The sequence below is a fragment of the Ictalurus furcatus genome, chromosome 1 (genome assembly GCF_023375685.1).
Source record: "Ictalurus furcatus strain D&B chromosome 1, Billie_1.0, whole genome shotgun sequence".
NCBI lineage: Eukaryota > Metazoa > Chordata > Actinopteri > Siluriformes > Ictaluridae > Ictalurus > Ictalurus furcatus.
The window spans coordinates 18751195-18778389 of record NC_071255.1 but is presented as its reverse complement, the minus strand read 5'-3'; the positions used below and the strand labels follow the sequence as shown (position 1 = coordinate 18778389).

At 37.7% G+C, this 27195-nt stretch overlaps 1 protein-coding gene across 1 annotated transcript; it reads left to right on the top strand.

The window, feature by feature from the left end:
* Positions 1-373: 373 nt before the first annotated feature.
* Positions 374-27195, top strand: LOC128611392 (carboxypeptidase Q-like). Its single transcript, XM_053630856.1, has 8 exons — positions 374-464; positions 1012-1450; positions 1653-1860; positions 1969-2176; positions 15653-15764; positions 17515-17606; positions 18649-18850; positions 23407-27195. The coding sequence occupies exons 1-8, from the start codon at positions 438-440 to the stop codon at positions 23565-23567; spliced, it is 1449 nt and encodes a 482-aa protein (XP_053486831.1). The 5' UTR covers positions 374-437; the 3' UTR covers positions 23568-27195.

Below are 27195 nucleotides of genomic sequence, written 5' to 3'. Positions count from 1 at the left end.
GAGTTTTTCCTTGCCACCGTCACCATTCAGTGGCTTGCTCAGTTGGGATAAATTCGCACCTTTAATATCTGTATGCCGTGTTGATATTTCTGTAAAGCTGCTTTGAGACTATGTCTGTTGTAAAAAGCGCTATACAAATAAAATTTAATTGAATTGAATAGATTGTGAGATCCGCAGCTTTGTACGGTTTCAGGGTTTCCCCAACATTTATCCAGCTAACGAAGGACGTAATTATTAGCTAACGAGCTGAATCAGTCGTATTTGATGGTTTAAAAAGAAGAAAAGAAAAGAAAAGGAAAATAAATACTTTCACCTACAGCGGTTACTGAAACTGAGTGAGTGAGAAACACACATGTCCCAACGGCTTGCCGTAACAGCGCGCGCGCTCGGCGCTGGGAAAGAAAGCGGAAGTGCGACTATTGCATGAAGTTGGTCATATGATCTTCCTGTCTGATATTAAAAAGGTTCGTAAAATTGAACATTTCAGAAAAGGGAACAGAAAGAAACACGCTTTCCCCTTTTTTTATTTTTATCTTTTATTTTTTAATTATTATTAAAGAAATGTAATAGTAATGTCTGGCTAGGTGACTTTCCGGAGTAAGCAGACTTTCCGGCACTGCTGTTTACTATAGACTTTAACCTACAGCTTTCTATACTAATGGCTGGTTGTACTGTATGTAAACGCGCCTCTGGATGAAGTAGAACTGAGCTATTTCATATGACACGTAAATAAACAAAATAAAAACCAACACTTAATAGGTTCAGTAGCTTTTAAAAAAAAAAAAGCTTTGTTGTTTTAAGGACGTACAAAAGTTTCAGAATATTTTATATGACCACTTCCTTCTATTGTATGTATTTACAAGCTTTTTATATTAAGACACTATCATACAGATGTTAACCCATGCACCAGTATCAGACTGATTTTAGTTTAATACCTGATTTAATCTACATTTAAAATTCTGTTTGATATTTGGATGCCAAGTAACATATTGTTTCCGTTCCTGCCTTCAGATGAAAGATAGGGGATACAACAGTGGCCTTTTGACTTTTCTCATTCTGATTGGTAGTTTATTACAGTGTCATTGTAAGCCACATGGCTACAGGAGTAAATCACTTGAAGAAGTATCCAAGGAATTATCCGGTTATTCTGGCATTGCCCAGAAAATCATAGACCTGGCAGTGTATGGCAAGGCTCAGAACCGCTCATATGAACGGCTTGCATCTTTCACGGATACAGTCGGAAACAGAGTAAGCGGGTCTAGGAATCTGGACCTGGCTATCAAGTACATGTACAATGCATTGAGGCTGGATGGACTGGATAATGTACATCTAGAACCCGTGAAGATCCCTCACTGGGTGAGGGGACAGGAAAGTGCAGTGATGGTTCTTCCACGAAATCACACTTTGTCGATCCTCGGGTTGGGGAGCAGTGTTGGAACTCCCAAAGGAGGTTTGTAGCTTGTGACTTGTTCAAGCAATTAGTTGCATAATTGCAGCCATAAGCATTGCTCTTTCAATGAAGTAAACATGCCGCTTCACAATCTTTCAAATATTAGTTCTTTGTTTTTCTTGCCTAAACAAAGACTTCTTATGATTAATGTGTCATGCATCCCTTATATATATGATTCTTTCTCATGCTCTCTTTCTGGCAGGTATTGAAGCTGAAGTGTTGGTGGTGGAGTCTTTTGATGAGTTGAAAAGTCGGGCGAGTGAGGCTAAGGGGAAGATTGTGGTGTATAATCAGCCTTTTGTTAGCTATGGGGAGACGGTGGCATACCGTGCTTCAGGAGCTTCAGAGGCAGCTAAAGTGGGAGCAGTGGCTTCACTCATTCGCTCCATCACTCCATTTTCCATCAACAGGTCTGTTCCATTTAGATATCATAAGTGTCTCTCCATGAATAACAATCACTTTATCTCTAACAGATTAACAAAAAATAATATTAAACTCATTGTATGTACATGTTACAGCCCACACACTGGGTGGCAGTGGTACCAGTCTGGTGTGCCTCAGATCCCCACAGCCTGTATCACAGTGGAAGATGCCCAGATGATGGCACGGATGGCGCGCCAAGGCACAAAAATTGTGGTGCACTTAACTTTGGGGGCGCAGACTCTCGAAGATGTGGACTCCTTCAACACAGTGGCTGAGATAACAGGAAGTGAGCACCCAGAGCAAGTAAGTTCTTAAAGGCTACAAACCCATCCTTGGATACTGCTGTGTTCCATAACTGGCCAGTTAGTGACCATTCTCCCGTGTGTATGACGTACACTTTTGCATTACTCAACAACATCCTAGGGGGCCAATTAGAGAGTGCTGGCAGAAGTTGCCCTTTGATTGCTCATCTGAAGTCAGTTCTGTCTGGGGTTAGAATTGTTTCAGAATTCCAAATAAATAGATTATGATCCACAAATAAATGTAGTGAGATTTACAAAAATTAAACAAATTTACAAATGCATTGAATGAGATCCACAAATATATGTTAGTAGTTTCACAAAAATAAATAAAATTGACTAAATAAATATAATAAATAAAATAATAGTTGCAAATAAAACTATGTTTTTATATTACAAATACAACTCTGCCTTGCAGTCATTTATGGATCGTGTCCTGTGCAGTTGTGGATTTTGCTGCACACATTTGTGGATTTTGAAACATTTCTAGCGTCAAGAGTGCACACAAATCCACAAATAGTTGGACCCTGCCCACCGTCCACTGAAGCCAGTCGGATAATCGCCACATTGCACTGACCAATCGTATCATTGTCTCGCTCCAACCAATCATGTTTTGTTTTATAATCAGGACAGGAACAGAGTCATATTGCACCACACTCTCATATTATGAAGGCTTTCCAATGTGGTCGATCAGGAGGAATGACAACAGGAGTGTGGTTCTAACCATCTAACAGCATGACTGTAACAACATCTAAAAGAAAACAAGCAACATTATGGGTCATAAATTCTTTATTTTAAAGAATGTATGTGTTTTCACCAGTGTTTCCTGCATCACTACTGAATCCACAGCGAAACCCGAGTTGTGATTTTACAATAAATTGAGTGTGGTAAGATTAAAAGACTGTGTATCGGGAAAAGATGACATTGGCAAGAAAATATTGTTCTCACGGTCAGCCTGCCAAAACACAGCACGACCAGTGTTATCCAATTCACTGGTTAATCATTACATTCTCTAAATGAACTGTGCTAAAAGACTCAGGAACCTTAGGAGTTACCAGTTTGAATCAGTCTAACGAATCCTTACTGAATCAGTGACTCAATCATTACTAATCCATAAGACCACTCATCTATAATAACAGTGCATTTATGACCCATAACGTTGCTGGTTTTCTTTTAGATGTTGTTACAATGAAGGCGTATGGTGGCTTAGTGGTTAGCATGTTCGCCTTACACCTCCAGGGTTCGATTCCCGCCGGCGATTCCCGATCGTGTGTGTGCGGAGTTTGCATGTTCTCTCCGTGCTGCGGAGGTTTCCTCCGGGTACTCCGGTTTCCTCCCCCAGTCCAAAGACATGCATGGTAGGCTGATTGGCATGTGGAAAGTGTTCTGCTTGCAACCAGTGTAGTATAGCTCCAGATTGCCCACCATGCATAGACATTTTTGACAGTGAACATGACAGAACTCCCCATGAGTCTGTCTCCCACTGTTGTTTAGCTTCCAGTGAGTAACTTGTTAGTAAAGGTTCTAGTGTGATGGTTGTTTCAAGGTCATAATACAACGTGTTGAACAGTCCTGTTAAATTGTGTTAAATCCAAAACCATTAAAGCGCTATTTTCTTACACACAGTACTGAAACTCTTGAAGGTTCTGGAAGTTCCAGGAGAGCTTTTGTGTTTCTTGTGATGTAGAGAATTACCTGACTATAATGTTTAATTATCTTTTAATTCAATGTCTGTATAAAAATTAGCTATTTTTAAAATAATATTTAGTAATATTTATCTAATATTTAGTCATATTTGTCTAATTGTCTAAACTGTTAAATCTCTGTTCTCTCCAATGGTGTTTTATGCAAATAGTGAGATATGCTGTTACATTATGTTAAGGTGGAAAGACGTGTTCATGCATAACTGATATATTGTAGACCTTAGTATGGGCTTTTCTGAACCATTGTGCTCCGTGCCCTTATACATGAAAGCACATACACACTCATGTGTACACAAGTACACAACCACGGATTATGAAAGTTATACTGAATGTCCATTTCAGTTGCTGCTTCTGTAACACACTGTCTGAAGGTTAAAATTAATACTATTAGTACAAATGCTGGAACAAAATCTTCCTCAATGTTGCATGATAACCAATGATGACAGGCTAGTCCTGATTTTTCACATTCAACTCTTTTTGGTTTTCTTTTATCATCAAAAGTGACTGAATGATCTTCCTTTCTTCCATCTGAATGTGTTAAGGTGTGTTTAACTTGTCATCCACTTTTTTCTTATTTTGTTTTGCTTTTGACCACCAAGCCTTTTTACTTTATAGTTCACAAGTACTGACTGACAGTTTTTGTCATAATTTAGCTTAAACTGTAATGCATCAGCAGTAATGTGGTTAGTGCTTGTTTCCTGCATTTGCCTCAGAGTCATGAGACTAAATGTTAGAGGTCATTTTATGAATGTAATGTACAAGCATGTGCATAATCATAGAGCACATGAAACTGCTTTGTTTTTTCCTCTAAAAGGATATTCTTAGAAAACCCATAATGACAATGAATCATCTCAGAGATGTCATCCTGGGCAATGACCGTACTCCACGAGTGGCATGTACGGACTTGCCATCTTGTTATTTTGATAGTTCTTCCATGTCATACAAGAACACATCAGTGTTCTCCAAGTATTATTGGAGAGACACTCCAGTAGGAGGGTGTGTATTGTGGTCACCCTACAGGCCTCACACCTTTCTTTCCCTGTATTTGGAGTTGCTTAAAGTTCAGTCTCCTTGTTCTCAACATGATTATTAAGGTTTTCAGTCATCCAGGTCATGTTTTGGTGACGTAGCTTGTGTTTTAGTCATGATGACCAAATGGCAATTTTTTGATATTGCAGTTTACCAGAACCCATCTGACCTTTGCTATTTGGCTCCCTGTTTCACAAAAATGTGGCTGAAAATCTGCTGAACATCTGAAACCAAGGGCAAGGAGTGCAAATATCTGGGAAATGCCTGAAAGAGTTGTGGTCATCCAAACTGGGATTTTGTCAAATCAGCAATATGGTCCAACAGGAACATCAGACTGACCAGACAAGGAAGAACTGAACAGGGCAAACCCAAAAACATTGTTATCCCATATGTGGTGGGTGTCTGTAAATACTGTATTCCACATTAGACAACAATCCAGAAATGAGACAGCTTGGTGTATGCAGTCTAGTGCAGGTGAAGCACAACCACTTTATAAGTGCATATCCCTGCTGTATACCCATACCTGAAAGAGGTGTATGGACACATTCTGGCAGAGGAAATTAGTAATATAGGAAATAAGGACATCAGGGAGAAATCACACCACCTAAGACCAACTTTATTATTTAAAGTCACTTTATTATTATTTTTAGTCAAGTGACCTTGATTCCTAAAATTACTGCTGCACCTTATATACAATTTTACCAGCCCAGCAGATAATACAATGCAATTCAGTGTGAGTGACACTAATATCTTTCTTGTGCTTGATGGTCCTCTGGTCCCTTTTCACTGATGGACTAGGCAGAAGGGGGCTGACAAATTGTACAGAGCCACAGATGGTCTCACAAAGCCAGTCTTCTAGCTGTCACTGGTTACTTTGGTACTCTTTGTCATCAAAATTGGCCAGGAATTGTCTACTTTCACAGGAACTGGCCATCTGTGTGACCACTTATTCCATAACATAGTTATAATGCATCAGCAAGATCTATCTAGTTTGATTGCAAGTGACTGCTTCAACAAAACTTTGACATAAATTTTAAAGATGTGTTGCTGTATGTTTTCCAATCCAGTGACTATTTCTTGCTCTGTAGTCATATTATATCACAGTGTTTAAGGTTTTGCTTTTCCACTCTGCACATGGTGTGAAGTGTGAATAGCCAATCAGATAACAACTAGAAGTAACCCACTGAATATTGTAGATAGGCCCAAACCATATCACAACACTATAATTAAAAAAAAGTCTTGAATCAGGCATTGTAAGGTAGCTTTTAGAGGCTTTAACATCTTCAGACCTCTGGTTCCCATTTGAGCTATTGCAAAAGAAAAAATCCATACATTACTGAAACCTAAATGTGTTTTGTGTAACATGTGACCTGTTAAATGAGTGCACAAAGATGCAAACTCGCTAAGAATAATATGTGCGTGTACCTGTGTGTGCGTGTGTGTGTGTGCAGCATGGCATCATCTTCCTTTCATTCCTGGATGTAAATAAGAAAGATGCCTGTTTGTGGAGCCCCAGTGTGGTGTTTGCTGTTCTTTTTATAACCATAGTGACTGTTTGCAGTGTTTTTATTGCATGGAAAACTTTAGCTCTCTGTCACAGACCTGCTGTCAGTTTGCCCTGATGATTGAAGAAGCTTTTCTTTCATGATCCCTCCCATCTAATTTTTTATTATTATTATTCATTTGGAAAGGTTATTTTTATTTAGTATTTTATCCGAATTAATGTACAATGGCAAGATCTAGATGCTTTTTTCTGGTTTTAATTTCTTTCCTCTTCTGCTGAACGCAGAACCTCTATAGCACTAATTATTGGGAGGACATTTGGAATGCCTATTGGGTAATGGTTGCTATTCTGTAAGTGTCATAAGCTGTAATATATTTTCCATTAATGGTGGTATAATGCTGCATCACACAGATTAAGGGAAAAGCAATGATTCACATTTCTTGCGGATGCTTTTTACTCTCTGGGTCAAAATCCCCATTGTCATGTGTTGTAGCTCAGTCCATGTTAAATCACTCATGCTTTGAATTTACTTTATGAGGATAAAAGTGATGTTTGAGCAGATTATTTCTATTATTTCTAGGTTACATTTACATTGACTACCTATTCGTAGTGTAACTCTATTATACACTTGACAATTGTGGCCACAGTAATAGGAGTTCTAGTGGTGTTGAAAGGTTAGTTGTGACATAATTTTTTAGATATTATGTGTTTAATGAACTGCAGTATATTCACATTACTGTTTTGTTTTTTTTACTGGTTTATTCTACTTCTCTTTTTTTGTTGGATTTTCCTCTATTTTCTAGTTTTAGTCATGACCAATTCCCACCCACCAGTCGGGTCTCCCCAGTCACACGACCGGTATCAACTGGGGTAGATGGAAGTTAACACTCCTAGACATCAGGCACTTAATGCCAGCCAACCCCATCTTTTCGAGCTGCTACTCGTGCTGCGTAACAGGGTGGTGCAACACTCTTAGAGGAAAGTGCTATGTGCCCCTTCCACATGCATGAGCTCACAGACGGCCACGATTGGCTAGTGTCGCTATGATTGACAGGGAAGAGTGTGTATCCCACCCCTCCCACCTAGAGAGCACAGGCAGTTTTTCTCTCTTGGACTCCCAGTCATTGATGGTTGTGGCATTGTTGAGAATCAAACTTGTGATCTCTGAATGATAGGTCAAATGCTTTCCTGACGCACCACTCAGGAGCTTAATCTAATTTCTGATGCCATATTTCTCAAATAGAAATCACTGATTTAAATCAGTCATTGAGAAGTTATAGACAAAAATTGAACATGAAAAATTTTGATTGTGCACTAATATTTGCACTAATATTGGCACCATTGGTAAATATGAGCAAAGAAGGCTGTGAAAAATGGTCTTTATTGTGTAAACTTTTGATCTTTTCTTTAAAAAAATAAATAAAAAATACTCTGTTCTCATGGATACCAAACAATTGCAAACAAAACACAGGTTTATAAAAACAAAAATCTTTGTTAAATATAGGTCTGCAACCTATAGGTGGCACCCTTTTAAATCACCACATGTTGTATGGAAGGGTTTCAAGAAAAAAGCCTCCAAAAACAAACTCGAGCACCTTCAGTTTGCCAGACACTACTGGAACTTCAAATGGGATCGGGTTCTATGGTCAGATGAAACCAAAATAGAGCTTTTTGTTAATAAACACCAGAGGTGGTTTTGGCGCACACAGAGAGGTAGCCATATGGAAAAGTACCTCATGCCCACGGTTAAGTATGATGGTGGCTCGTTAATTGGAGTTTTGGAGCTGCTTTTCTGCCAGAGGACCTTGACATTTTGTTAGGATACATGGCATCATGGACTCTATCAAATATCAACAGATATTAAATGAAAACCTGACTGCCTCTGCCAGAAAGCTTCAAATGGGCCGTGGTTGGATCTTCCAGCAGGTCAGTGATCCAAATTAAACATCAAAATCGACACAGAAATGGTTTACTGACCACAAAATCAAGGTCCTGCCATGGCCTTCCAATCCCCTGACTTAAAACCCATAGAAAACCTGTGGGATGAACTGAAGAGGAGAGTCCACCAGCATGGACCTCGAAATATGAAGGATCTGGAGAGATTCTGTATGGAGGAACGGTCTCAGATCCCTTGCCATGTATTCTCCAACCTTAACCGGCATTATAGGAGAAGACTCAGAGCTGTTATCTTGGCAAAGTGAGGTACCACAAAGTATTGACTAAAAGGGTGCCAATAATCGTTGCACACCTAAATGTAAAAAAAATTTTTTTTTGATAAACCTGTGTTGTGTTTGCAATTGTTTGGTATCCATGAGAGCAGAGTATTTTTTTTAAACAAAATATCAAAAGGTTAAACAATAAAGACAATTTTTCACAGCCTTCTTTGCTCATATTTACCAAGGGTGCCAATATTAGTGGAGGGCACTGTAGCTTTATCTTTCTGTCTGTCAGAGTGGGGTTTTTTGTCGAAACATTTCAGAAGTCTTTGAAGTCTTGTAAGGTGGCTCTTGAGTTTTGACATCATTTGGGAAAGAAAAACTCTACGCTTCAGGTGATTTGACATGGAATGGCCCCTGTGCTTTGTGGTGCTGTGCTATCCTATATTACCCCGTGTGGTGCCGGTTGGGTTGTAGTTGGATATGTGTGACAGACATTCTGGCCCAGTCTGCAGTAATTACAGATCCACAGACAGTTCCTCCCCCACAGTGATGGAGCTGAAGCCCTGCTGGAGAGGACACAGCTAGTTGATTAAACATAGACATGGTCTGGAAAGTTCAGTGCACACACACACACACACTGAGAGCCTAAATCATCAGGAATCTGGAGTCTTAGGATGGAGGGTGGTGTCTCAGCACAGGAGTTTTGCCAGCAATACTGGATCCAGATGTTTTTTAATGCAGTTTCTGTTATGGCCAAAGAATAGAGAATTTCAATTGTTGAGGAATGTTTAAAATGTTAATTTTGGCACAATTTACGATACATTTGCATTCTTTAGTATCATTCTCATTGAACCTGTCTAAATAGCTCTCATTAACATCCCACAGATGGCCTTCCCCTACAGCATGGAAGCACGAATTGCATTCTTTCAGGAGTTAAGACATCTGTGTACTGTATCCACAGATTCATGTTCTTGGCTGAGAAGACTGGAACTTGATGTTGGTGGTCTTCTGCTGATGTAGCCCATCCACCTCAAAGTTCAGGATGTTGTATCTTCTAAGATGCTTCTCTGCTCACCTTGGTTGTGAAGAGTTGGTATTTGAGTTACCGAAGCCTTATGTTGGCTCAAACCAATCTGGCCATTCTCACCTGACCTTTCTCATCAATTAGATGTTTTTTGTTTTGTTTTCCCCCCAGCACTATTCTGTGTAAACTCTAGATACCTGTGCATGAAAATAACAACAGATCAACAGTTTCTGAAAACTAGCCTATCTGGCACCAACAACTGTGCCATGGTCAAAGTCACTTCAATCACATTTTTCCCCATTCTGATTTTTGATGTAAACATTAACTGATGTTAACCTGAATTTGTATGATTATTAATTACAGGTCCTGGAGAAGTAAAGCTTAAAATCAGATGACACATCAGATTTTAGATCAGATTTTAAATCAGATGACGCTCAGGCCTGGTAATTATTAAATTAACTAATGAATTATTAATGAGATAAAAAAAATATGGTTAAGGCACTTTGTATTCCTTGCACAAACAGTTTTAGGGCTGTTTGTCTATAATGAAAGTTTGTTATCAGTGACTTTGGAGGATTGGGCTGCAAGCTTGCACTGCCACAATGTCTTGTGAGGTTTGACATGTCCATTTATTTCTTCAGGCAGACCTATGTCCTGTAAATAATGCATAGAGCAATAATAAAGCATTGTGACACCAATGGCCATCTTCATGACCACCAGGGAAGATAGGTAGCTTCAAGAACATCAGGATTTCTCAAGCCTGCTGGCATCCATCATTTCAGTCTTTTTAGGTTTGAAGTACTGACAGTGTGTCATAGATATCCCGGAGGGAAATCTGGACTACAGTTCCCAGCAACCACTGCACCACACCATCATGTCACATGACCACCTGCACCTGAACTTCATTCTTGTTAACTAGCACTTACGGGTATTTATAGCCACAGTTTGCACTACACTGGTTGTCTTGTATTTGTCTTTTTCTCTCATTGTTTCGGTCATAGGGTTCATGGTCTTTGTTTCATGTTTTTTCTTTGCCTTAGTGTTTTGCCACATGTTCATAGCTTTTTTTGTGTTTGTTTTCATTGTTATTAAACTCTTTATATGCACTTGCATTCATCTCTGCCTCTAAACCGTGACACAGTTGTGTATAATATGTCTGGAAGTGGTGTACAATATGTATTGTTTTGTTTTGCTTGTCTGATTTAATAAGAGATTTAAGGCAGCAAGGTTTGTAAGTAAAAGACAGCTTAAAAGATTTGAATAATGGAAAGTTATGAATGAGGGGAAAGCTATATTCAGGTATTGCCTGTGTATACTGTAGATATAAAGAGTTGCTATCTGTTGCAGCTGAACGGGTAACATACCCTCACAAGAATAGATTTATATGCACACAAGAATCTCTTTATTAAGACACATACACTAAAAATAATTGGCTTAAGTGTTAATTTTTAATTGGAAAGAATAACCTCTAGAGAAGAAATGTGAATGTTCTGAGAGTCTGCTTACACAGAGGGCAGTGGTCTGTGAGTGTCCCAATATAGCTGCTTGTTAAGCTGAAAAATAAAAGAATGTTGTACCCAGACACATGCATTGACCTTTCCCAGTACAAGTAGTACATGCCCAGTGACAGCAGCAGTCAGACCCTGGTTAGTTTGTGCTCAGTAGTGTCTAGGTCATCTGGATTCAAGTACAGATGAATCATTGTTTTGTCTTGAATCATTTGTTTTATCGGCATATACATGTTTTCCAGCATATTCCAGCTTCTTCTATTTCTGGACTCGTATGTCAGTATTGTCCCCACAAAATGAGGTTGCATGGTTTACTCTAACAGCATAGTGTAATGTATTAACCAGCTTGGGTTGAGTAATGCTGGGAATTCATGAAAGAATACCCACAGTTTTAAATGCGTCTCCACACTTCATTAGTTTCCACAGTATGGTGGGACATAATAATTACCTTTTAGAGTGTGACGTTGGATTTTATACCATACTGAAGGTACACAGTTATTAGATGCTAGTTTCTTTGCCTCATGAGTCTGTATCTATATCATTTCAGATTAACAAATGCCTACTCTGGCATCCAGTTTCAGCAGTGATGATGGTAATTCTCATGACTGTACTTTGCCTTAGTTAATGTGACACTGCTTGTGTAAGACATAAGTACACTTGTCTTAAGAACAAACAATAACGTCAAGCTCAATATTTCCTCACTGACTATCTCAAATTGTATTTTCATTGCCATATGACAGCCTTGGGATGATCTGTGATTTTTTTTGTTTTTTGGTTAATGCAGTGAGGCTCTGCATGCTGGTTTGAGCTGTACAATCTGTTCATGCATTTTGTAGTTTGAGAAGAGATCATTTAAAACGAGTCTGGCTTTAGGCATAGCTTTAAGTGAGATAGTTGGGTTTATATCTTTATTTAGATTTAGAAAGCTTGCACACTACAGAGAGATGTGGTGTTTTATATGTGTCTGTCCACAGGCATATTTTTGATGGCTTTTTCCATAGTTGCAGATTCCTGTAAACATGTACTATGTCAATATGTGAGGAAATGGACTGTCTGCTGTATGTTTATATATGTCCACCAAAAGCTTTTTTGGTCTTTTTATGTTTATTTGCTTTCTGACAGACCAGAAATCCCTCCCACACTGCGGTTACGTGTGAAATGTAAACCAGTTTGGACAAATTTGTGGATGTTGTTTTCTGTGTAGTGTGGATAACTTGATGGGTGTGATTAGATGAAACGTTTAGCTTAATAAAGCTTAAAGTTTAATTGAGTGAGTTCATTGAGCCATTCACCAATGCGTTTCATAATAAACAATTGTCTCATCCAACTAATTTTATGTTGTGTTACTCCTCATCCATCTATGTTTTGTGCATATAAGCAAATCTGCATCTGGTATGAAAAGTGTTTTTCGATTCATATACAGTGAGTAAATAAGTGTCTTTATAACAACCATGTGTTTCAGAAAAATTAAATGCTGCAATGGGAGGTGTTATACTATTTTAACTTCAGACAGTAAGTGTAACGCAGTGATGTAGGGACATGAATAGCATTGTAGTCAGTAATAAAGTTAACTCATAGGATTGCCATTTTTGTTTACATTTGTGACAGCTGTGATCAGTTCACACAACAGGCTTTGTTTTGGAAACACACAGGGAGTAAATTATTTGTTTTATAATGAGACCATTACTGTAAGTCTTATATTAACAATTATTTCTGCTTAGACAGAATGTCTGGAAAATCACTGGTAACTTTTGTGAACATTTGCTTTCTGGCATGCAAATAGCTAACTAACTTACAGACAAAGGTGAAGAAATGGAAACAAATTTCCACATTTCTCTTGCTTGTTCAGAGTGTTCACTTGCCGCCATTTCAGACAGGTTATAGCGGAAGATGTCTTCACCATGTTGTCATGTTTATATTGTTTACTGCAACAATGTGATGCATCATTCTGTCTGAGTCCTTTTTTTTGCTCTGAAGACTTTACTCACCCTTTACATTCATAATCTGAGTGTAATTAATTGATATGGTTTATGAATTTCTCTTTCTAACAACACCAGAATTGCAGTTAAATTTGTTTGTTTTCTTTCATACATCAAAGCATATTTAACTTCATGGTCCAGTTCCACATTTAGAAAGCACATGGAAGCAGGGTGGTCTATCTGGCAAGTAGGGATGTATGCCATGTTCGGCAAATATAAGTCTGGGACGAATTCTGGTCTACATGTGTCAATGTTTGGCTTTAAAAATGGAAAAAATATTTTGTGTTTACTTTGAAGTGTTTTCCCACCTGATAAAAAGGTTGGGAGCAACATGAGTGAGTTGTTGACCTTCCACGTTCCGATTTTGTTAGAGTTTAATCAAGTTTACGTTTTTTAAAATAGCGTTTTTCTTTCAGACATGGTATTAAGAGTTCTGCCAGAATACCTTAAATAGTCCAACCACAGTTGCAGAAAAGTTCTAATATAATATATAATAAAATCATTCTCAGGCAGTTCACCTCACTGCATGCTTCATTAATCTGCCTTAGTAGTGTTTGTGCAACAGTCCCAGCAGTGTCTGATTTATGCACTTTCTGTTTCCTGGCTAGAAAACCCCAAGGGAAGTTTAGCTTTAATAAGATTTTTCCCTCCAGTGATTGTCTTGCATCTCTGATTATAAAAAAAAATCATGAAACTAGGATGCCCCATAGGAATTGAAATCAAGGAATCTTTTTCGTGATTGCCCCAGCAACTCATAATAAGATGAATATGTCAGAAAAATTGTTTCCCCTAGGTATACTTGGGACAAACACCAAGGGCAAAGTTAGTATTAGAGACTCATAAATTAGAAAACTGAACTTTGAGACACATAGCATGGAAGTGATGCATCGGGTTGTGTAAATGTCAGTGATTAATGCTTTTATTTCCTCATAGTTGAATCATTGCAATTCACTCAACTCTTGTTTAAAGTGAGGATGTGAATTATATTTCAAATTATATAACAGCACATTGTTGTACATTGTTGAATTCTCAAATCTGATTGGTCAGAAAGTGTTGATTAATTTTCTGTAACAGTTAATATAAACACTGGTTTATATTAATGCACTTGATGTAATGTGTAGTTGTAATGTGCAGACATGCCACATTGTCTGAACCAAATAATAAATGGATTTAAAAAAGTGTGTAATTGTTGATATAGTGAGTTTTTTGTAAGGGGATGTTTATTTAGCATTTTTGGAAGGACTCTTCAGTGTCAGCACTTTGTAACAGTAAGGGGTAAAGCTGTTTTTTTTAAGCCTTCTGTTTTCTGAGGAATTTCTATTTTTCAGTTTCTCACTTACATGCCGCTGCATTTTCTTTTGTCTTAGCTTCAAGAGAGAGTAAAAGAGAGGGTGACTGTTTATAGCTCTTATAACAGGAACTAAGTGATAACAGGAACTTGTCTCATGTCTGTTCCACATCACTAAATGTAACTAAAGGAATAAAAAGATATTAAAATTGGTATAAAAGGAATAAAAAGGTATAAAAATTGTTCATGTTGGCAAATTTAAAACAATTTGGGAATTTGGGATCCCAACACCTTGGGATGTGTTGTAGGAAAAGAAAGAACTTTGGGGTGGTAACATCACAGTACCTTGTTGTTGATTATTCTCTTATAACAGCATGCCTCTTCATGTTTTATTCCTTACTTAGAGCACTGTAGCGTCAGAACCTTTATGGCAAGCCTACAGACAGTTTTTCATGGTTGTACTTTTATATTCATGCATTTTGGAAATTGTTCGTGTGATTACAGTTTTTGTTAAACAAGTCTGATCTTCTTTGCTTTATTGTGTTCATGTCCACTTCTGTAGACATCCAACCATCTGTCACAGGAGTTTCTTAGTTCTCCTTTAGACTGAAATAATCATTCCAAAGGACAATTGTGAATATAGAAAGTTTAGTATCTACAACCAAATTAAAAAAAAAAAACAACTAAAAATAAGACCAGAAGTTGACATTTTGTTTGTCCGGTGTTGACAGCAGAGAGAAAGACTCTTGGTTTTAACATCATCTCATTTTTAGTCTTTAGAGTCTTGAGGTGACCTGTAAAGCCTTGAAAATCCTCACTCCCTTAGTGGAGCTTTTAGAGCTTTGTTTTAATGATTCCTGTGCCCTCAGAAAGAGAGTTTTAAAGAATGTACTTGCATGCATTACTGTCTGTCTGCATGGTGATATGATTTTTATGTAAATCATGAGCATCCTTCAGTAGAGAGTACAGAGCTTTTCATAGGTTATTTTACTTGTAGAGTGAGAGGATCTTTCACTAGCAGTACAAAGCTGCCATAACCTTTGCTACCAATTATAACATAAATATTTGCTTAAGGAAAAACAAGTAATTGTTTGTAAGAGTAAAAAAAAATAATCGTGTTAAATAAAAAAATAATCATAAACAGCATTTTCATACTATCTGGATTTAAACAGTACCTAGGTGATTGTGGATGGAACAGCTAAACTCTTTTCAATAATTAATCATTTATAACAAAGTAATTCCCATCAAAAATCATACTAGTAATGTATTTTTTATTTTCTCTTCAGGTTGTTTTGCTGAGTGGTCATCTGGACAGTTGGGATGTAGGACAGGGGGCTATGGATGATGGAGGTGGCGTGGCTATTTCTTGGGAAGCCTTGTCTCTCATCAAAGACCTGGGTAAGAGTCTGCTAGCAAAGCATTGCAGTGCGGGGACTCAAGATTGAAGTTGGAGAATGAGGAATTGTGTGTAATTTGGACTATCGTATGTACAGGAACGTGGTTGTGTAGATGTGCTCTTTCTCAAGTGAGTGTGTATTTTATTTGTGATCGCAAATTTTGGCTTCACTCTTAATCAAAGGTAATAGCTTACAATATTGGTTACTTTAAAAAAAAAATTAATTACAGCAGTTAGTAAAAAAATATTTAAATGAACTATTTTTGAATTATCGAGCTGGTTTTGTGGAAATAGTTTTTTTATTTTATTTTGTGGAATAGTCTTTCCTTCTGAAAGAATTCTTTTTCCAGACAAAAATCATGCATACTTCTAGTGAACTTGTTAATTTACACTTCATGACAGCTTGCATGTCAGTCAATGTTCTTTTACAGTGCTTAAAGAAATATAATAGCATATTGTTACTTTCATGAAATAGTAGAGGAAATGAGTCCTATGTAGTCTACAGAGGGGTTTATATTTGCTACGTGGCTATTTTTATTTTTAAGTGCAGCAGCAGCCTCACAAGAAAGAATCAAATATCATTGCATTCACTGCTGATAATGCTTAAAGAGGAATGATAATGAAGCATGAACTAAATACACTAAATATGTCAAAAGAAGAGATTTAGTAGACTAAAATGTATAACTATAGTATAACCATATTTCTAAAGCAATACATGCTCCAAAGCAATATGTGTTCTATATAATGAAAGAAATCTTATTCATTAGTGTTAAAAGTTGATGCATATGAAAGCCTCCTTATCCAAAGCTATTTACAAAAATGTTACATAATTGGTTTAGAGAAAGACATCTACAAAGTTAAAACTACACCCTTTATCTTCTGTTTTGTACATTTTCTTTCTCAGTGGAGATTTAATTTAATATCAGGACTGTTTGTACTACTGTATGTAGTCCTAAACATGTTTTCATTATCTTCTACGTCACGAACAAAGTCTGCAGTTTAAAATTTTCCAACAGAATTTTCTCAAATTTCGAATCCATCGTGTAATGTTCATCCAAGATGAAGACTTTGGCAAAATGTCTTAGCAGCTATGTATGTGCGTGCATGTACAGTTGGCAGCACTCTTTGTGAAAGTTTTTTTTAGAGCTATTAGGACTAGTATTTGAATCCATAAGTGCCACTAGAAAACTACACTATAGACTAAAGCTTACTACATATAGCATGCTTAAACTAGAGGCACTTGAACACCACTTTCACTATAAGTAACCATTAAACATTACATCTTACTTTTAAACTATAAGGCCATACCATTGTACTAGACTGAAATTCTGCCTATTTTGAGTGAGACCAGAGATATAGGGTTGGTAGATTTGATCTGAATGCTCCAGCTGCTGGAGGTTGCATGTTCTAGCCTGTTTTTCTGCCATAGAGACATTCTTGGACTTTAAGCAAAATGATCCAGAAAGCTTGTCCTTTGAGTAAAAAATGGGCATTGTCATATTATACAAACATTGACTGTATCATTTTGTGGGTTTTCTGGTAGAGGTATTTTTGTACATGATTATGTCTCATCATTTCTGTGCATAATCAATAGATAGTATGAGATAATATACAACACAGTTTCTGCGCATTTTACTATTCATTTTAGACTTCACTGACCAATTTGAATAACTTTGACCTATTCAACATTTAGTTGAATGAAAAGTGAAATTATCTGTAGTTGCTTCATAGTATATATTTCTTTGTCTATAGGGCTGCGTCCTAAGAGGACACTGAGGGCTGTGCTGTGGTCTGCTGAGGAAGCAGGGGGAGTGGGAGCCATGCAATACTACCAACAGCACAAAGTATTCACATTTCGCTTTTAGTATTACTTATATGATGTGCGTCATAATTATACTCACCATTGATCTATGACCTATTCTTGTTTTGTTCTTGTTTTTATGGAAAAAGAGTTTCAGTTTGTTCTTGCTAAATTCCCACTCACTAACTAACTCTCCCCTATCACATGACAACTTCCAAACTGGGGAGGATGAAGGCAAAAACATGATTTCTTCAAGACATGTGAAGCCAACCTCATCTTTTGAAAATCCACTGCTGATGCTGCATCACATGTCAGTGTAACACACTGATGAAAGCGCTATCTGCCCTTTTCTGCATACAGTAGCTCATAGATGCCCACAATTGGCAAGTGTGGCAAGATTGACAGGGAAGAGAGACTAACGGCATTTCTCCCACACAGAGAGCATGGACAACTTTGCTCTTCTGACTCCCAGCTACGGATAGTTGTGGAATTGTCTCTATTGATTCATCTTCTGTTTGGTCATCCTCCACACCCACCTTTTTTTAAATCCTTTACTACATGTACATGTTTTCACTTGAAGTAGCACTTCACAAGTACATTCACCTTCATTTGATCTTTCCCTATAGATGTTTTAGATTTGAAGCTGTTTGTATAATTTTTTTGTGTGTGTCAACCTGGACAGTTAATCAAACATTAGTTTGCATAACTTTTTCCAATTTCTTGCAAACAGACCCTCAGTCAGAAGTACATTTTGAAGGTCAATAACTGAATGTGCAGCACGTGCTAAAGTGTGAGACCTTGAGCTGCCTATTGCACAGCAGTAACTTGAAAGAATTCTCTTGGCTTGTTTGAAAAATGTGAATATATTCATGAAGACAGCATGTGGCCTCTCTGTTGCTGTCCTGTGGTCTTAAAGACTAACTTACTTTCTGGATTATAGCTCATACTAGCACACTGTCCATTGGGTTGTTTTTTTTAAGACTAGTAGATGTGATCAATTCAAAGACCTAATAAAGGCTTTGGTATTATACCAAAAATCTGACCTTCCCCTCACAGTTCACAATCTAAATTTCATCCCTCTGCAGGCAAACATTTCAAACTTTAACCTGGTGATGGAGTCTGATATGGGCACTTTTGCCCCTGTTGGACTACAGTTCACTGGCAGTGACAAAGCTAGAGCCATCATGAAGGAAGTAATGAAACTGCTGGCACCCATCAATGTAACATCCCTGGAGAAACATGGAGAAGGAACTGATATAAACATGTGGATGCAGGCTGGAGTACCAGGTCAGTTTGTGAACAGTTGTTCACATGATCAGTAATTATGCAATGTAATTGTGCAGGGTCTTGGTCTATTCCGAATTTTAACATGACCTTACTTAAATTTATTTTAAGTATATTCAAAGTCTCTCAGCTTATGCCACTGCAAGATCATTCTACCACAGTTTGACTTTGCTCTATTATAATTTAATGCTTCTCTGGTGTATGACACTGCCTGTTAATTTTTTATATATACAGTATGTACTATTTTCATTTTTGCTATTCACACATCAGCAGTTGGCTACTGAGTTCATAATTAATTATGTTCCTTAATTCAAAATCCAATCCCCTAAACCAGTGGTCACCAACCCTGTTCCTTGAGATCTACCTTCCTGCAAGCTTCATCTCCAACCATAATCTAACACACCTGTTTTAGTTGATCAAGAACTTCTTAAGACAATGATTAGATGGTCAGGTAGGCACGATTATGGTTTGATTCTTCAGGAAGGTAAATCTCCAGGAACAGGGTTAGTGACCACTGCTCTAAACCATAATTTTTTTTTTAACATAAATTAACACTGATTCAAGAGAAACATTAATTTCTGCATACTTTCTTTTGCATGAATTTCTACTGCATACTGAGTAAAAGTACAAGTAATGATCTTTTCCGTGTCACTGATAATCTTGCATGTTTATGGTCTACATATGCTAGACATTTTATTATCTTATCTGTGTGAAGAAACTATTGTGCTTCAGTCAGTCATCATCTCAGGGACTTTGTTCTAATTTATTGACCAGAGAACTAAAATTAATTGAGTTTAGGCAAGGAGCCATAAAATTACCTTCATAAAATGCTTTAAATACTTGGGGAGAATCTGAGCTCTTTTCAGATTCACATGGATGCTGTTAGACCAACATATTGAAGGGCCTTTATTAGAGGTCCAAGTACATTTATACCCACAGACACAGTGGAAGCACTTTTCAGAGCTGCACCAGTGCTCTCATTTCTGTCATTAATGAAGTTGGAAGTGTTGGGATTTGAGGCAGCCATCTAATAAAATGTGTGTTTCAAGTTATATTAGAACTAACCCTGGGGTTTTATTATGGTTACATATTTGGTTTAGCCACTGGGTTCTACTTTCTTAATGTGGTGTGGTGCCAGTAAAATATTTTCCTCATATCACCAGGAAAGTGCTGTGCTAGCCTAATAACCTTCAACACAAACAATATAAAAATAGGATTTTCCCCTATTTTCATCCCAATTTGGTCACTTGCCTATTCCCTCCCACTAGTCAGCAATCCCCTATCACACAGCAGCTACCAGCTGGGAAGGGGAAAGGTGAAGGCCAACACATGCTTCCCAACATGTGAAGCCAGTGAGCGCCATCTTTTCTGCTGCTCATGCTATGTCACAGGGCAACATAACTCACTCAGAGGAAAACTATCCTCTTCTGCATACATGAGCTCATAGATATTCGTGATTGGATATTGACACTGTGATTGACTGGCGTAAAAGTATGAAGCCCCCTACCGGAAAGCACCCTGGTCTCGGGCACGGATGGCTGTGACATTGTCAGAATTTTAACTTGCGATCTCCTAAAGATTTTTCTGTTGTGCCACTCAGGCACTCTAAAACGTCAAATTTTAAATGTTTATGTTTAAGCATTTGAATCTGTATTGTTCCTGGAAACATTAAATAGCACATAAGTTTCAACCCTTTTCATATGATTTGTATTCTGCTGCTTTTTTGTTATACATCCTGAGTGTGTTTAATCTTTAAATAATATTTCTGATAGTGTTCAATAAATATTTGCATCCTTTGTATTTTGCTGTGGTGTTTTTCTCTGTAGCTTTCCCCATGCTGATGGAAATTGTCTCCTTTTTTCCCTGTTCTTATCATTTGTGTTGCCATGACTGCAAATTAACTTGTGTTTGGCTTGTTGGATTTGCTTTTGTTCTGTTTGACTGTAGTCATGGCACTGAAGTCCTGTCTGTGAAGTACAGTACAAGTATTCTGAAAGCTGGTAGTTAATGAACTGTTACAAAAGGCACAACCTTTTCTTTGCTGTACAAAATGTCATTCTACTGGTAGCAGATAGATAGCCTTGACATCAGTCAGTGTCTTTGGAAAATGTGAAGCATACAAGGTCAATGAAGAAATGTATAGAGACAACTCTGCAGTGGTTTCAAACCAAAATGTTTAAACAAATGAGTCATGCCAACATCCAGCTGTCCAAACATGCACAGCTCTATAGAGTGACTGAGTTGAGATGGATTTTTGCTTATTCTCAATGAATATATTTTGCAGTATTTCAAGCATACTCGAGTTTTTTTTTTCCTTCAACAGGCAACAGCTTCTCCTGCTTTGCTTTAGTGAATAAGGATTGATTAAGTTAGATATATTGTACAAGCGCCTGAAGATTTGATGTCCATAATCTCCCTTCCTAATAAGCCCAACAATTTATTCCACTGCTGTACTATTTAAAGATTATCTTAATCAGTGGCTCAACATTCTATTCTAAGTGGTGTTTTTAAAGCCATTGACTGTTTGCTGCATTTCCTCAAGAATAGCTGAGGGATAGCTGAGAGTTCTGGATGAAGAGATTCCCATCTGGAAACAGTACAGAAACTGGAGAACACTTTAACTACAAACACATGTGCTTTTGATGGCGGTTCTTCCATTTTCCCATCCATTCTTGAAATGGAAACAATTGAGTGAAGAATGGAAAATGTACCTCAAACAACTTTTATCAGGACGTGTGTGAGTGAGTGTGTGAGTGTGTGTGTGAGTGTGCGTGCGAATGTGCGTGCGAGTGTGCATGCGAGTGTGCATGCGAGTGTGCGTGTGAGTGTGTGTGTGTCAGTGTGTGTGTGTGTGTGTGTGTGTGTGTGTGAGATTGAGAGACCATGTTATGTGTAACGTTTGGTTCTAAAACAAGCATATGACTAAGGCAGCACATATCAGAAACCTTTTGATGGTTGTTGACATTTCAGTCATCAAATCCTTTAAGTGAGAGCTTCAGGCACATGACATGCAGCTCAGTGACTCAAGCGGTTCTGAGTAAGAACACTGAAACAAGCAGATACAGCCCCCTCTGAAAGTACTGGAACAGCAAGGTCAATTTGTTCTTTTTGCTATACTATGAAAGCATTTGGGTTTGAGATCAAAAGATGAATATGAAACGATAGGTCAGAATTTGAGCTTTCATTTCTTGATATTTACATCTAGATGTGTTAAACAACTTGGAACATAGCACCTTTTGTTTGAACCCACCAGTTTTTATGTGATCAGATATACTGGAACATGTGCCTGCCAAATGTTGCCCAGGTGTGCCGTGTTAGACTGATTGTTTAAACAATTCATGAATATCTACTCTTGGTTTGAGCCCTAGGTTTCACCTGTGAAAAAGAAAAAATTGGAATGTCCTAAAAAAGAAAGAAACCACTGGTGTACTAACAACTAGACATGGAACACGTCAGCCAAACAACAATAGTTGATGACAGAAACATTGTGAGAGCTGTGAAGAAAAACCTAAAACATCTACATCGACCTCCACAGGGCAGGGGTGAAGGTATCACAATCAACTGTCAGATTGGAAATCTGATACAGAAATACAGAGATGAGCCTCAAAAGTTTGGAACCAATATTAACTTCTACCAAAGTGATGCAAAGGCCAAAATGTGGAGAAAGAAAGGATCTGCTCATGATCCAAAACATATGAGCTCATTGGTCAATCACAGTGGAGGTAGTGTCATGGCTTGGGCTTGCATGGCTACTTCTGGAAAGGCTCACTAATCTTTATTGATGATATAACTCATGATGGTAGCAGCAGAATGCATTCAGAAGTCTACAGAAACATTCGGTTCATCCAGTCTATTTGGGAGAAAGGCAATGACCCAAAGAGCATTGCCAATACAACAATGGACTTCATCAGGGGGAAAAAATGGAAGGTTTTAGACTGGCCAAGTCAATCACCAGTCCTAAACCCAATTGAGCATACATTTCACCTCCTGAAGATGAGGCTGAAGAGAGAAACCCTCTAAAACAAACAACAAGTGACAGAATCTGCAGTACAATCCTGGAAAAGCATCACAAAAGAGGAATGCAACACTTTGGTGATGTCAGTGGGTCACCGGCTTGATGCAGTGATTGCACGCCAGAGATATACAGTACAACCAAATATTAAGTGTTATTAACATTAAGACTATCTGTTTCCAATACTTTTGCTCACCTAAAAATTGGGTCGTCTGTCACCATGTCCAACACTTCTAGATGTAAATATCAGGAAATGAGAACTGAAATTCTGATCAGCCTTCTCATATTCATCATTTGATCTCAAACCCAAATGTCTTCAGTGTACAGTGAAAACAAAAGAATTGGCCTTGCTGTTCCAGTACGTTTGGAGGGGACTGTACATTCACTGCTACTGAAAGGCATAAAGTGATATAAACCATAATATTTGTGGTTGTGTGCTTTTTGCTATTGGTATGATTTCAAACCATACTTTATTTAGTTTTCTCAGCACTGCAACTTAAAATCGATTACTTTAATTCTGTTTTTGGATCTTGTTTCTTTTGCCTAGGTGCCAGCCTGCATACAGCAGACAGCAAGTACTTCTGGTTCCACCACACTGAGGGTGACACGATGACCGTGCAGAACCCAGCAGAGATGAATCTGTGTTCAGCTGTGTGGGCCGTGGTGTCGTATGTTGTGGCAGACCTTGACGAAATGCTTCCCAGATAACAGTTTCTCAACTTTATCATTGAGCACTCCCTCTTGCCCACCATAAACGAAAGAATCTGACCAAAAGGAACGAGTTCATGTAGGCTTTTGGAATTTACATTTAATTTTCTCAACACAGATTTTATCTTCAGGCACTTCTCTATGAATGATTTGTTGAAAACATAATGCATGTTAAAATCAGTATGTACCACTATGCCTCCCATAAGCCACACCATTCGACCTAATCAGTTTGTTTGACCAATTAATTTTGAGCAGTATGGGTTTGTTAATTCCTGTAAATATTTAGCATAATAAAAATGACACAAATCTAGCCTGTCTATGGCTTATGTGAGGTAAAGTGCAGTTATGTCTCATATGCTATGAAAAGCACTACGGGTTTCTGCTAGAGACATGAATTGCATCAATTTATTGAATTTTACATGAAAATATAGAGAAAATTTGGTTTGTTGACCACAGGAGGCGAATAATTCTACGAACTGCGCTTTACTTTTCTACTGGGAAAAAACGACAACAATTTTACAATTCACAATTCCATATTTAGACCTATAATTATGTTGGTTGTCATCAGGGCTGGTATACATTGAAATATGCGATTTCTCGGATTAAGTTGATGCTTCTGTTTCTTACTAGGTTTGGTTACAGGAAACCACCTTTCAAAACAAGTCAAGCTAATTGGGAAGAGATTGAACTGCCATTACTCGTGTGTTCATACATCCAGAACTACATTTAGAAGTATCCTAATTTAGTTTGTTTATAGTCCCCAATGTTAACATGATAGATTTCAGAAGGTGTGTTTTTTGTATTTCACTCATTCACATCCAGTAACCGCTTTATCCTGATCAGGGTTGCGGTTGGTCCAAAGCCTATCGCAGTAACATTGGATGCAAGGTGGAAACATTCACCCCAGATGGTAAGCTAGTCAATTGCAGGGCACCCTTCTTTCTCTCTCTCTCTCTCTCTCACACACACACACACACACACACACATTCACATTCACATTTGCAATTCTTTTCACTGTGCCACCATGCTGAGCACAATCTGTTTTGATAGGGTTTATTAATCATATCTTTTCCTGGTTTCTCTGGGTCTGTAGCACAAGGTGTCAGTTTGATGACTTTGGGTTATGCTTGTTAGTTGCAGGCATTCTGCGAGAGGCATGGCTTGTTTTCACCCGTGTTCACTGTTTCACATTTCACTGTTTGTATCACTCCGCTTGTTTGTGTTCGCTACATAAAATTCCATTTCTAGTAATAGTTCATTACACTGAAACCATTATTACACTTACTATGGGCTGTCACTCTGTGTGTTGGCATAGCAACACACAAGTCAATCCAGCTGTGGTTTCTTTGGGAACTATTTTTGTTGATGGAGCAAAAAGAATAAATGTATTTTGGCTATAATTATGTCTGAAATGTCAGTTACTCTATCTTTATTTTTGTTTATAGAACTGTTGTAGAATAGCAATATCACACTTGCAGTTGATTTCAACCCCAAAAAAGAAACTTGCTCTTGACCACTATAAGAAAGAGAAGCAGCAGCAGTTCATTTTAAAACTGAACCTATGTTTTATGGCACAGTTTTCAGTCTGAATTAGAAACAATGCTAACACATTTGTTGAAAATCAAATTCTTATACACAGTGCATGTTTGAGCCCACCTTCTGTTAGTGAAAATCCCTAATTGTTGCAGATTAGAAAATTTCACTCTTTATTGTTTCTCCTACACTACAGAGGGCGACATGTAGATGCCAGATGTTAGTTTCATTCACTTTGCCCGAATTGAATCATACTTGTTCCTAACAGTGTTATGTTCTGTTGACATTCCCAGCCAATCCAAGTGAAAGAAAGCATGAACGTACTTTCAGTTTCTAATCCTAAAAGCACTGGATATATTGTTTGTAAATCCAGCAGTAACACTGTAATTACAATGAGACTGTTCACAAAGAACAAGGAACGATTCGTTGGGTTTGAAGAGTACTGATCATACACACCTGTTAAGTGGTGCTTGGGAAATGGGATAAAAAGGAGCAGTGTAACTTCAGTGAGAGTGAAGACCAAACTGCAAGATCTTGTATATTTCAGACTGTTGACTTCATTTGGATCTAAAGGTCAGTTAAACTTTGTGTAAAAGCGTCTGAATATCAGTAAATCTTTACTGGTCTGTTTAGTTTATAGTCCCATCCCACATGTGGTGTATACTGTACTTCTGTGTAGTCCATCGGGCCATTTCTATTCATGCAGTAAATGTCAGTGTGTTTACATGTGCAGCGAATATCAAAGAACAAAGTTAACTGAAGATGGCAAAAATACTTTCAACCATTAAATAACTTCCTTGAAGTTAGACATTTGCTTTCACATGCCCCTATTGTTCTATGTGAGAACTCCAGGAGAATTACATCATCTGGTCAATCGTACATTGCCTTAGATATTAAAGTATAAAGTTTTATTTCCATCAATAAATCGTAACCTTCTCTCCAATGCACACTTCTGGGCCATCTGGAAAAAACGACAAATGTAAATGTAATATTTCTGGTATTTAGAGACAATGAAAATAGTTCAAATGTGCCTAAGAAGACGACTGTCTTTAGGCCAAATAATGGAGTAAACTGCTCTCTGATCAAAAAGCCATTTCTCTTACTACATAGTTGTGCCTTTTTGTGTGTTTCTTCTATCATCACACTGGATTACAATGAGAAGTGTATATTGCATAAATAGTATGTTAGTTATAGCATTGTGGTTTCACATGATGTATTTATAGTTGACGTCCTGTAAAACACATTTATTAGTATGGTTTGTGGAAAATGAATCCCATAAGGCCAAGTTTTAAACTTGCCTTGAGATCCACACATTTTATTATCCTTCATGTTGACAAAAGCAGAAGTGTTTTGAGGCAGCAAACAGGAATTGAACCGTTCAGAATGGCTATTAAAGAAAGCATCGATTGGATTAGGTTTCCACTCTGAGTGCTGTGAATGTGCAACTCGCTATGAGGGTTCTGGCCCTCAGATAAAATATCCCAGCTTCAGTGTTTTGACATGGTGGTGTGGAGAGAAGAAACAAAATTGTACACTGCAGTCAGGCTGCCTAGATAAAATGTTTTAATGCTGTAGATCAAAAGCACCGACTAATACTAATAAGTTTAAACAGTGGATGTGGAGCAGCCTTAGAGCCCCATTCAGAGCAAATGAAAATGAAAGAGGCTTTCAAGGCTGAAAAAGCAGAATGAATAGAGATCAAATCCCCCGTTTCGACTTCACTGGAGTCAAGATTCAGTAGGCACCAGTAGTTTAGACTCGGTAAAAACCCAGCTTATCTGACTCAAATACTATTGTCAGACACAACAGAAAATAATTAAAAAGCTTTTATTATAGAGGACATTTCATGACTGACTTTACTTATCAAAAATGTTGTATATTTATACTCTTAAACAAGTTGATTTTGTGCATTAATAATTTACCTTCATATACATTTCCATGTACCTAACCCTGACCTTGATGCATGCTATTTTTGATAAACTGCAAGCAACAATACTATAGTATTGACATTTAAGGTAAAATTAGTTATTGTCTAACATTGGGAAGAAAGTGTGGACTGAAAAAAAAAAATGAATAAAAATGCTCACTACTTTCC

Excerpts from the sequence above, each read along its gene's own strand:
- LOC128611392 (XM_053630856.1), top strand. The coding sequence starts at position 438 with ATGATCTTCCTGTCTGATATTAAAAAG. Across the intron at positions 1,861-1,968 it reads ACTCCATTTTCCATCAACAG|CCCACACACTGGGTGGCAGT; the intron begins GTCTGTTCCATT and ends TACATGTTACAG. Across the intron at positions 17,607-18,648 it reads AATACTACCAACAGCACAAA|GCAAACATTTCAAACTTTAA; the intron begins GTATTCACATTT and ends ATCCCTCTGCAG.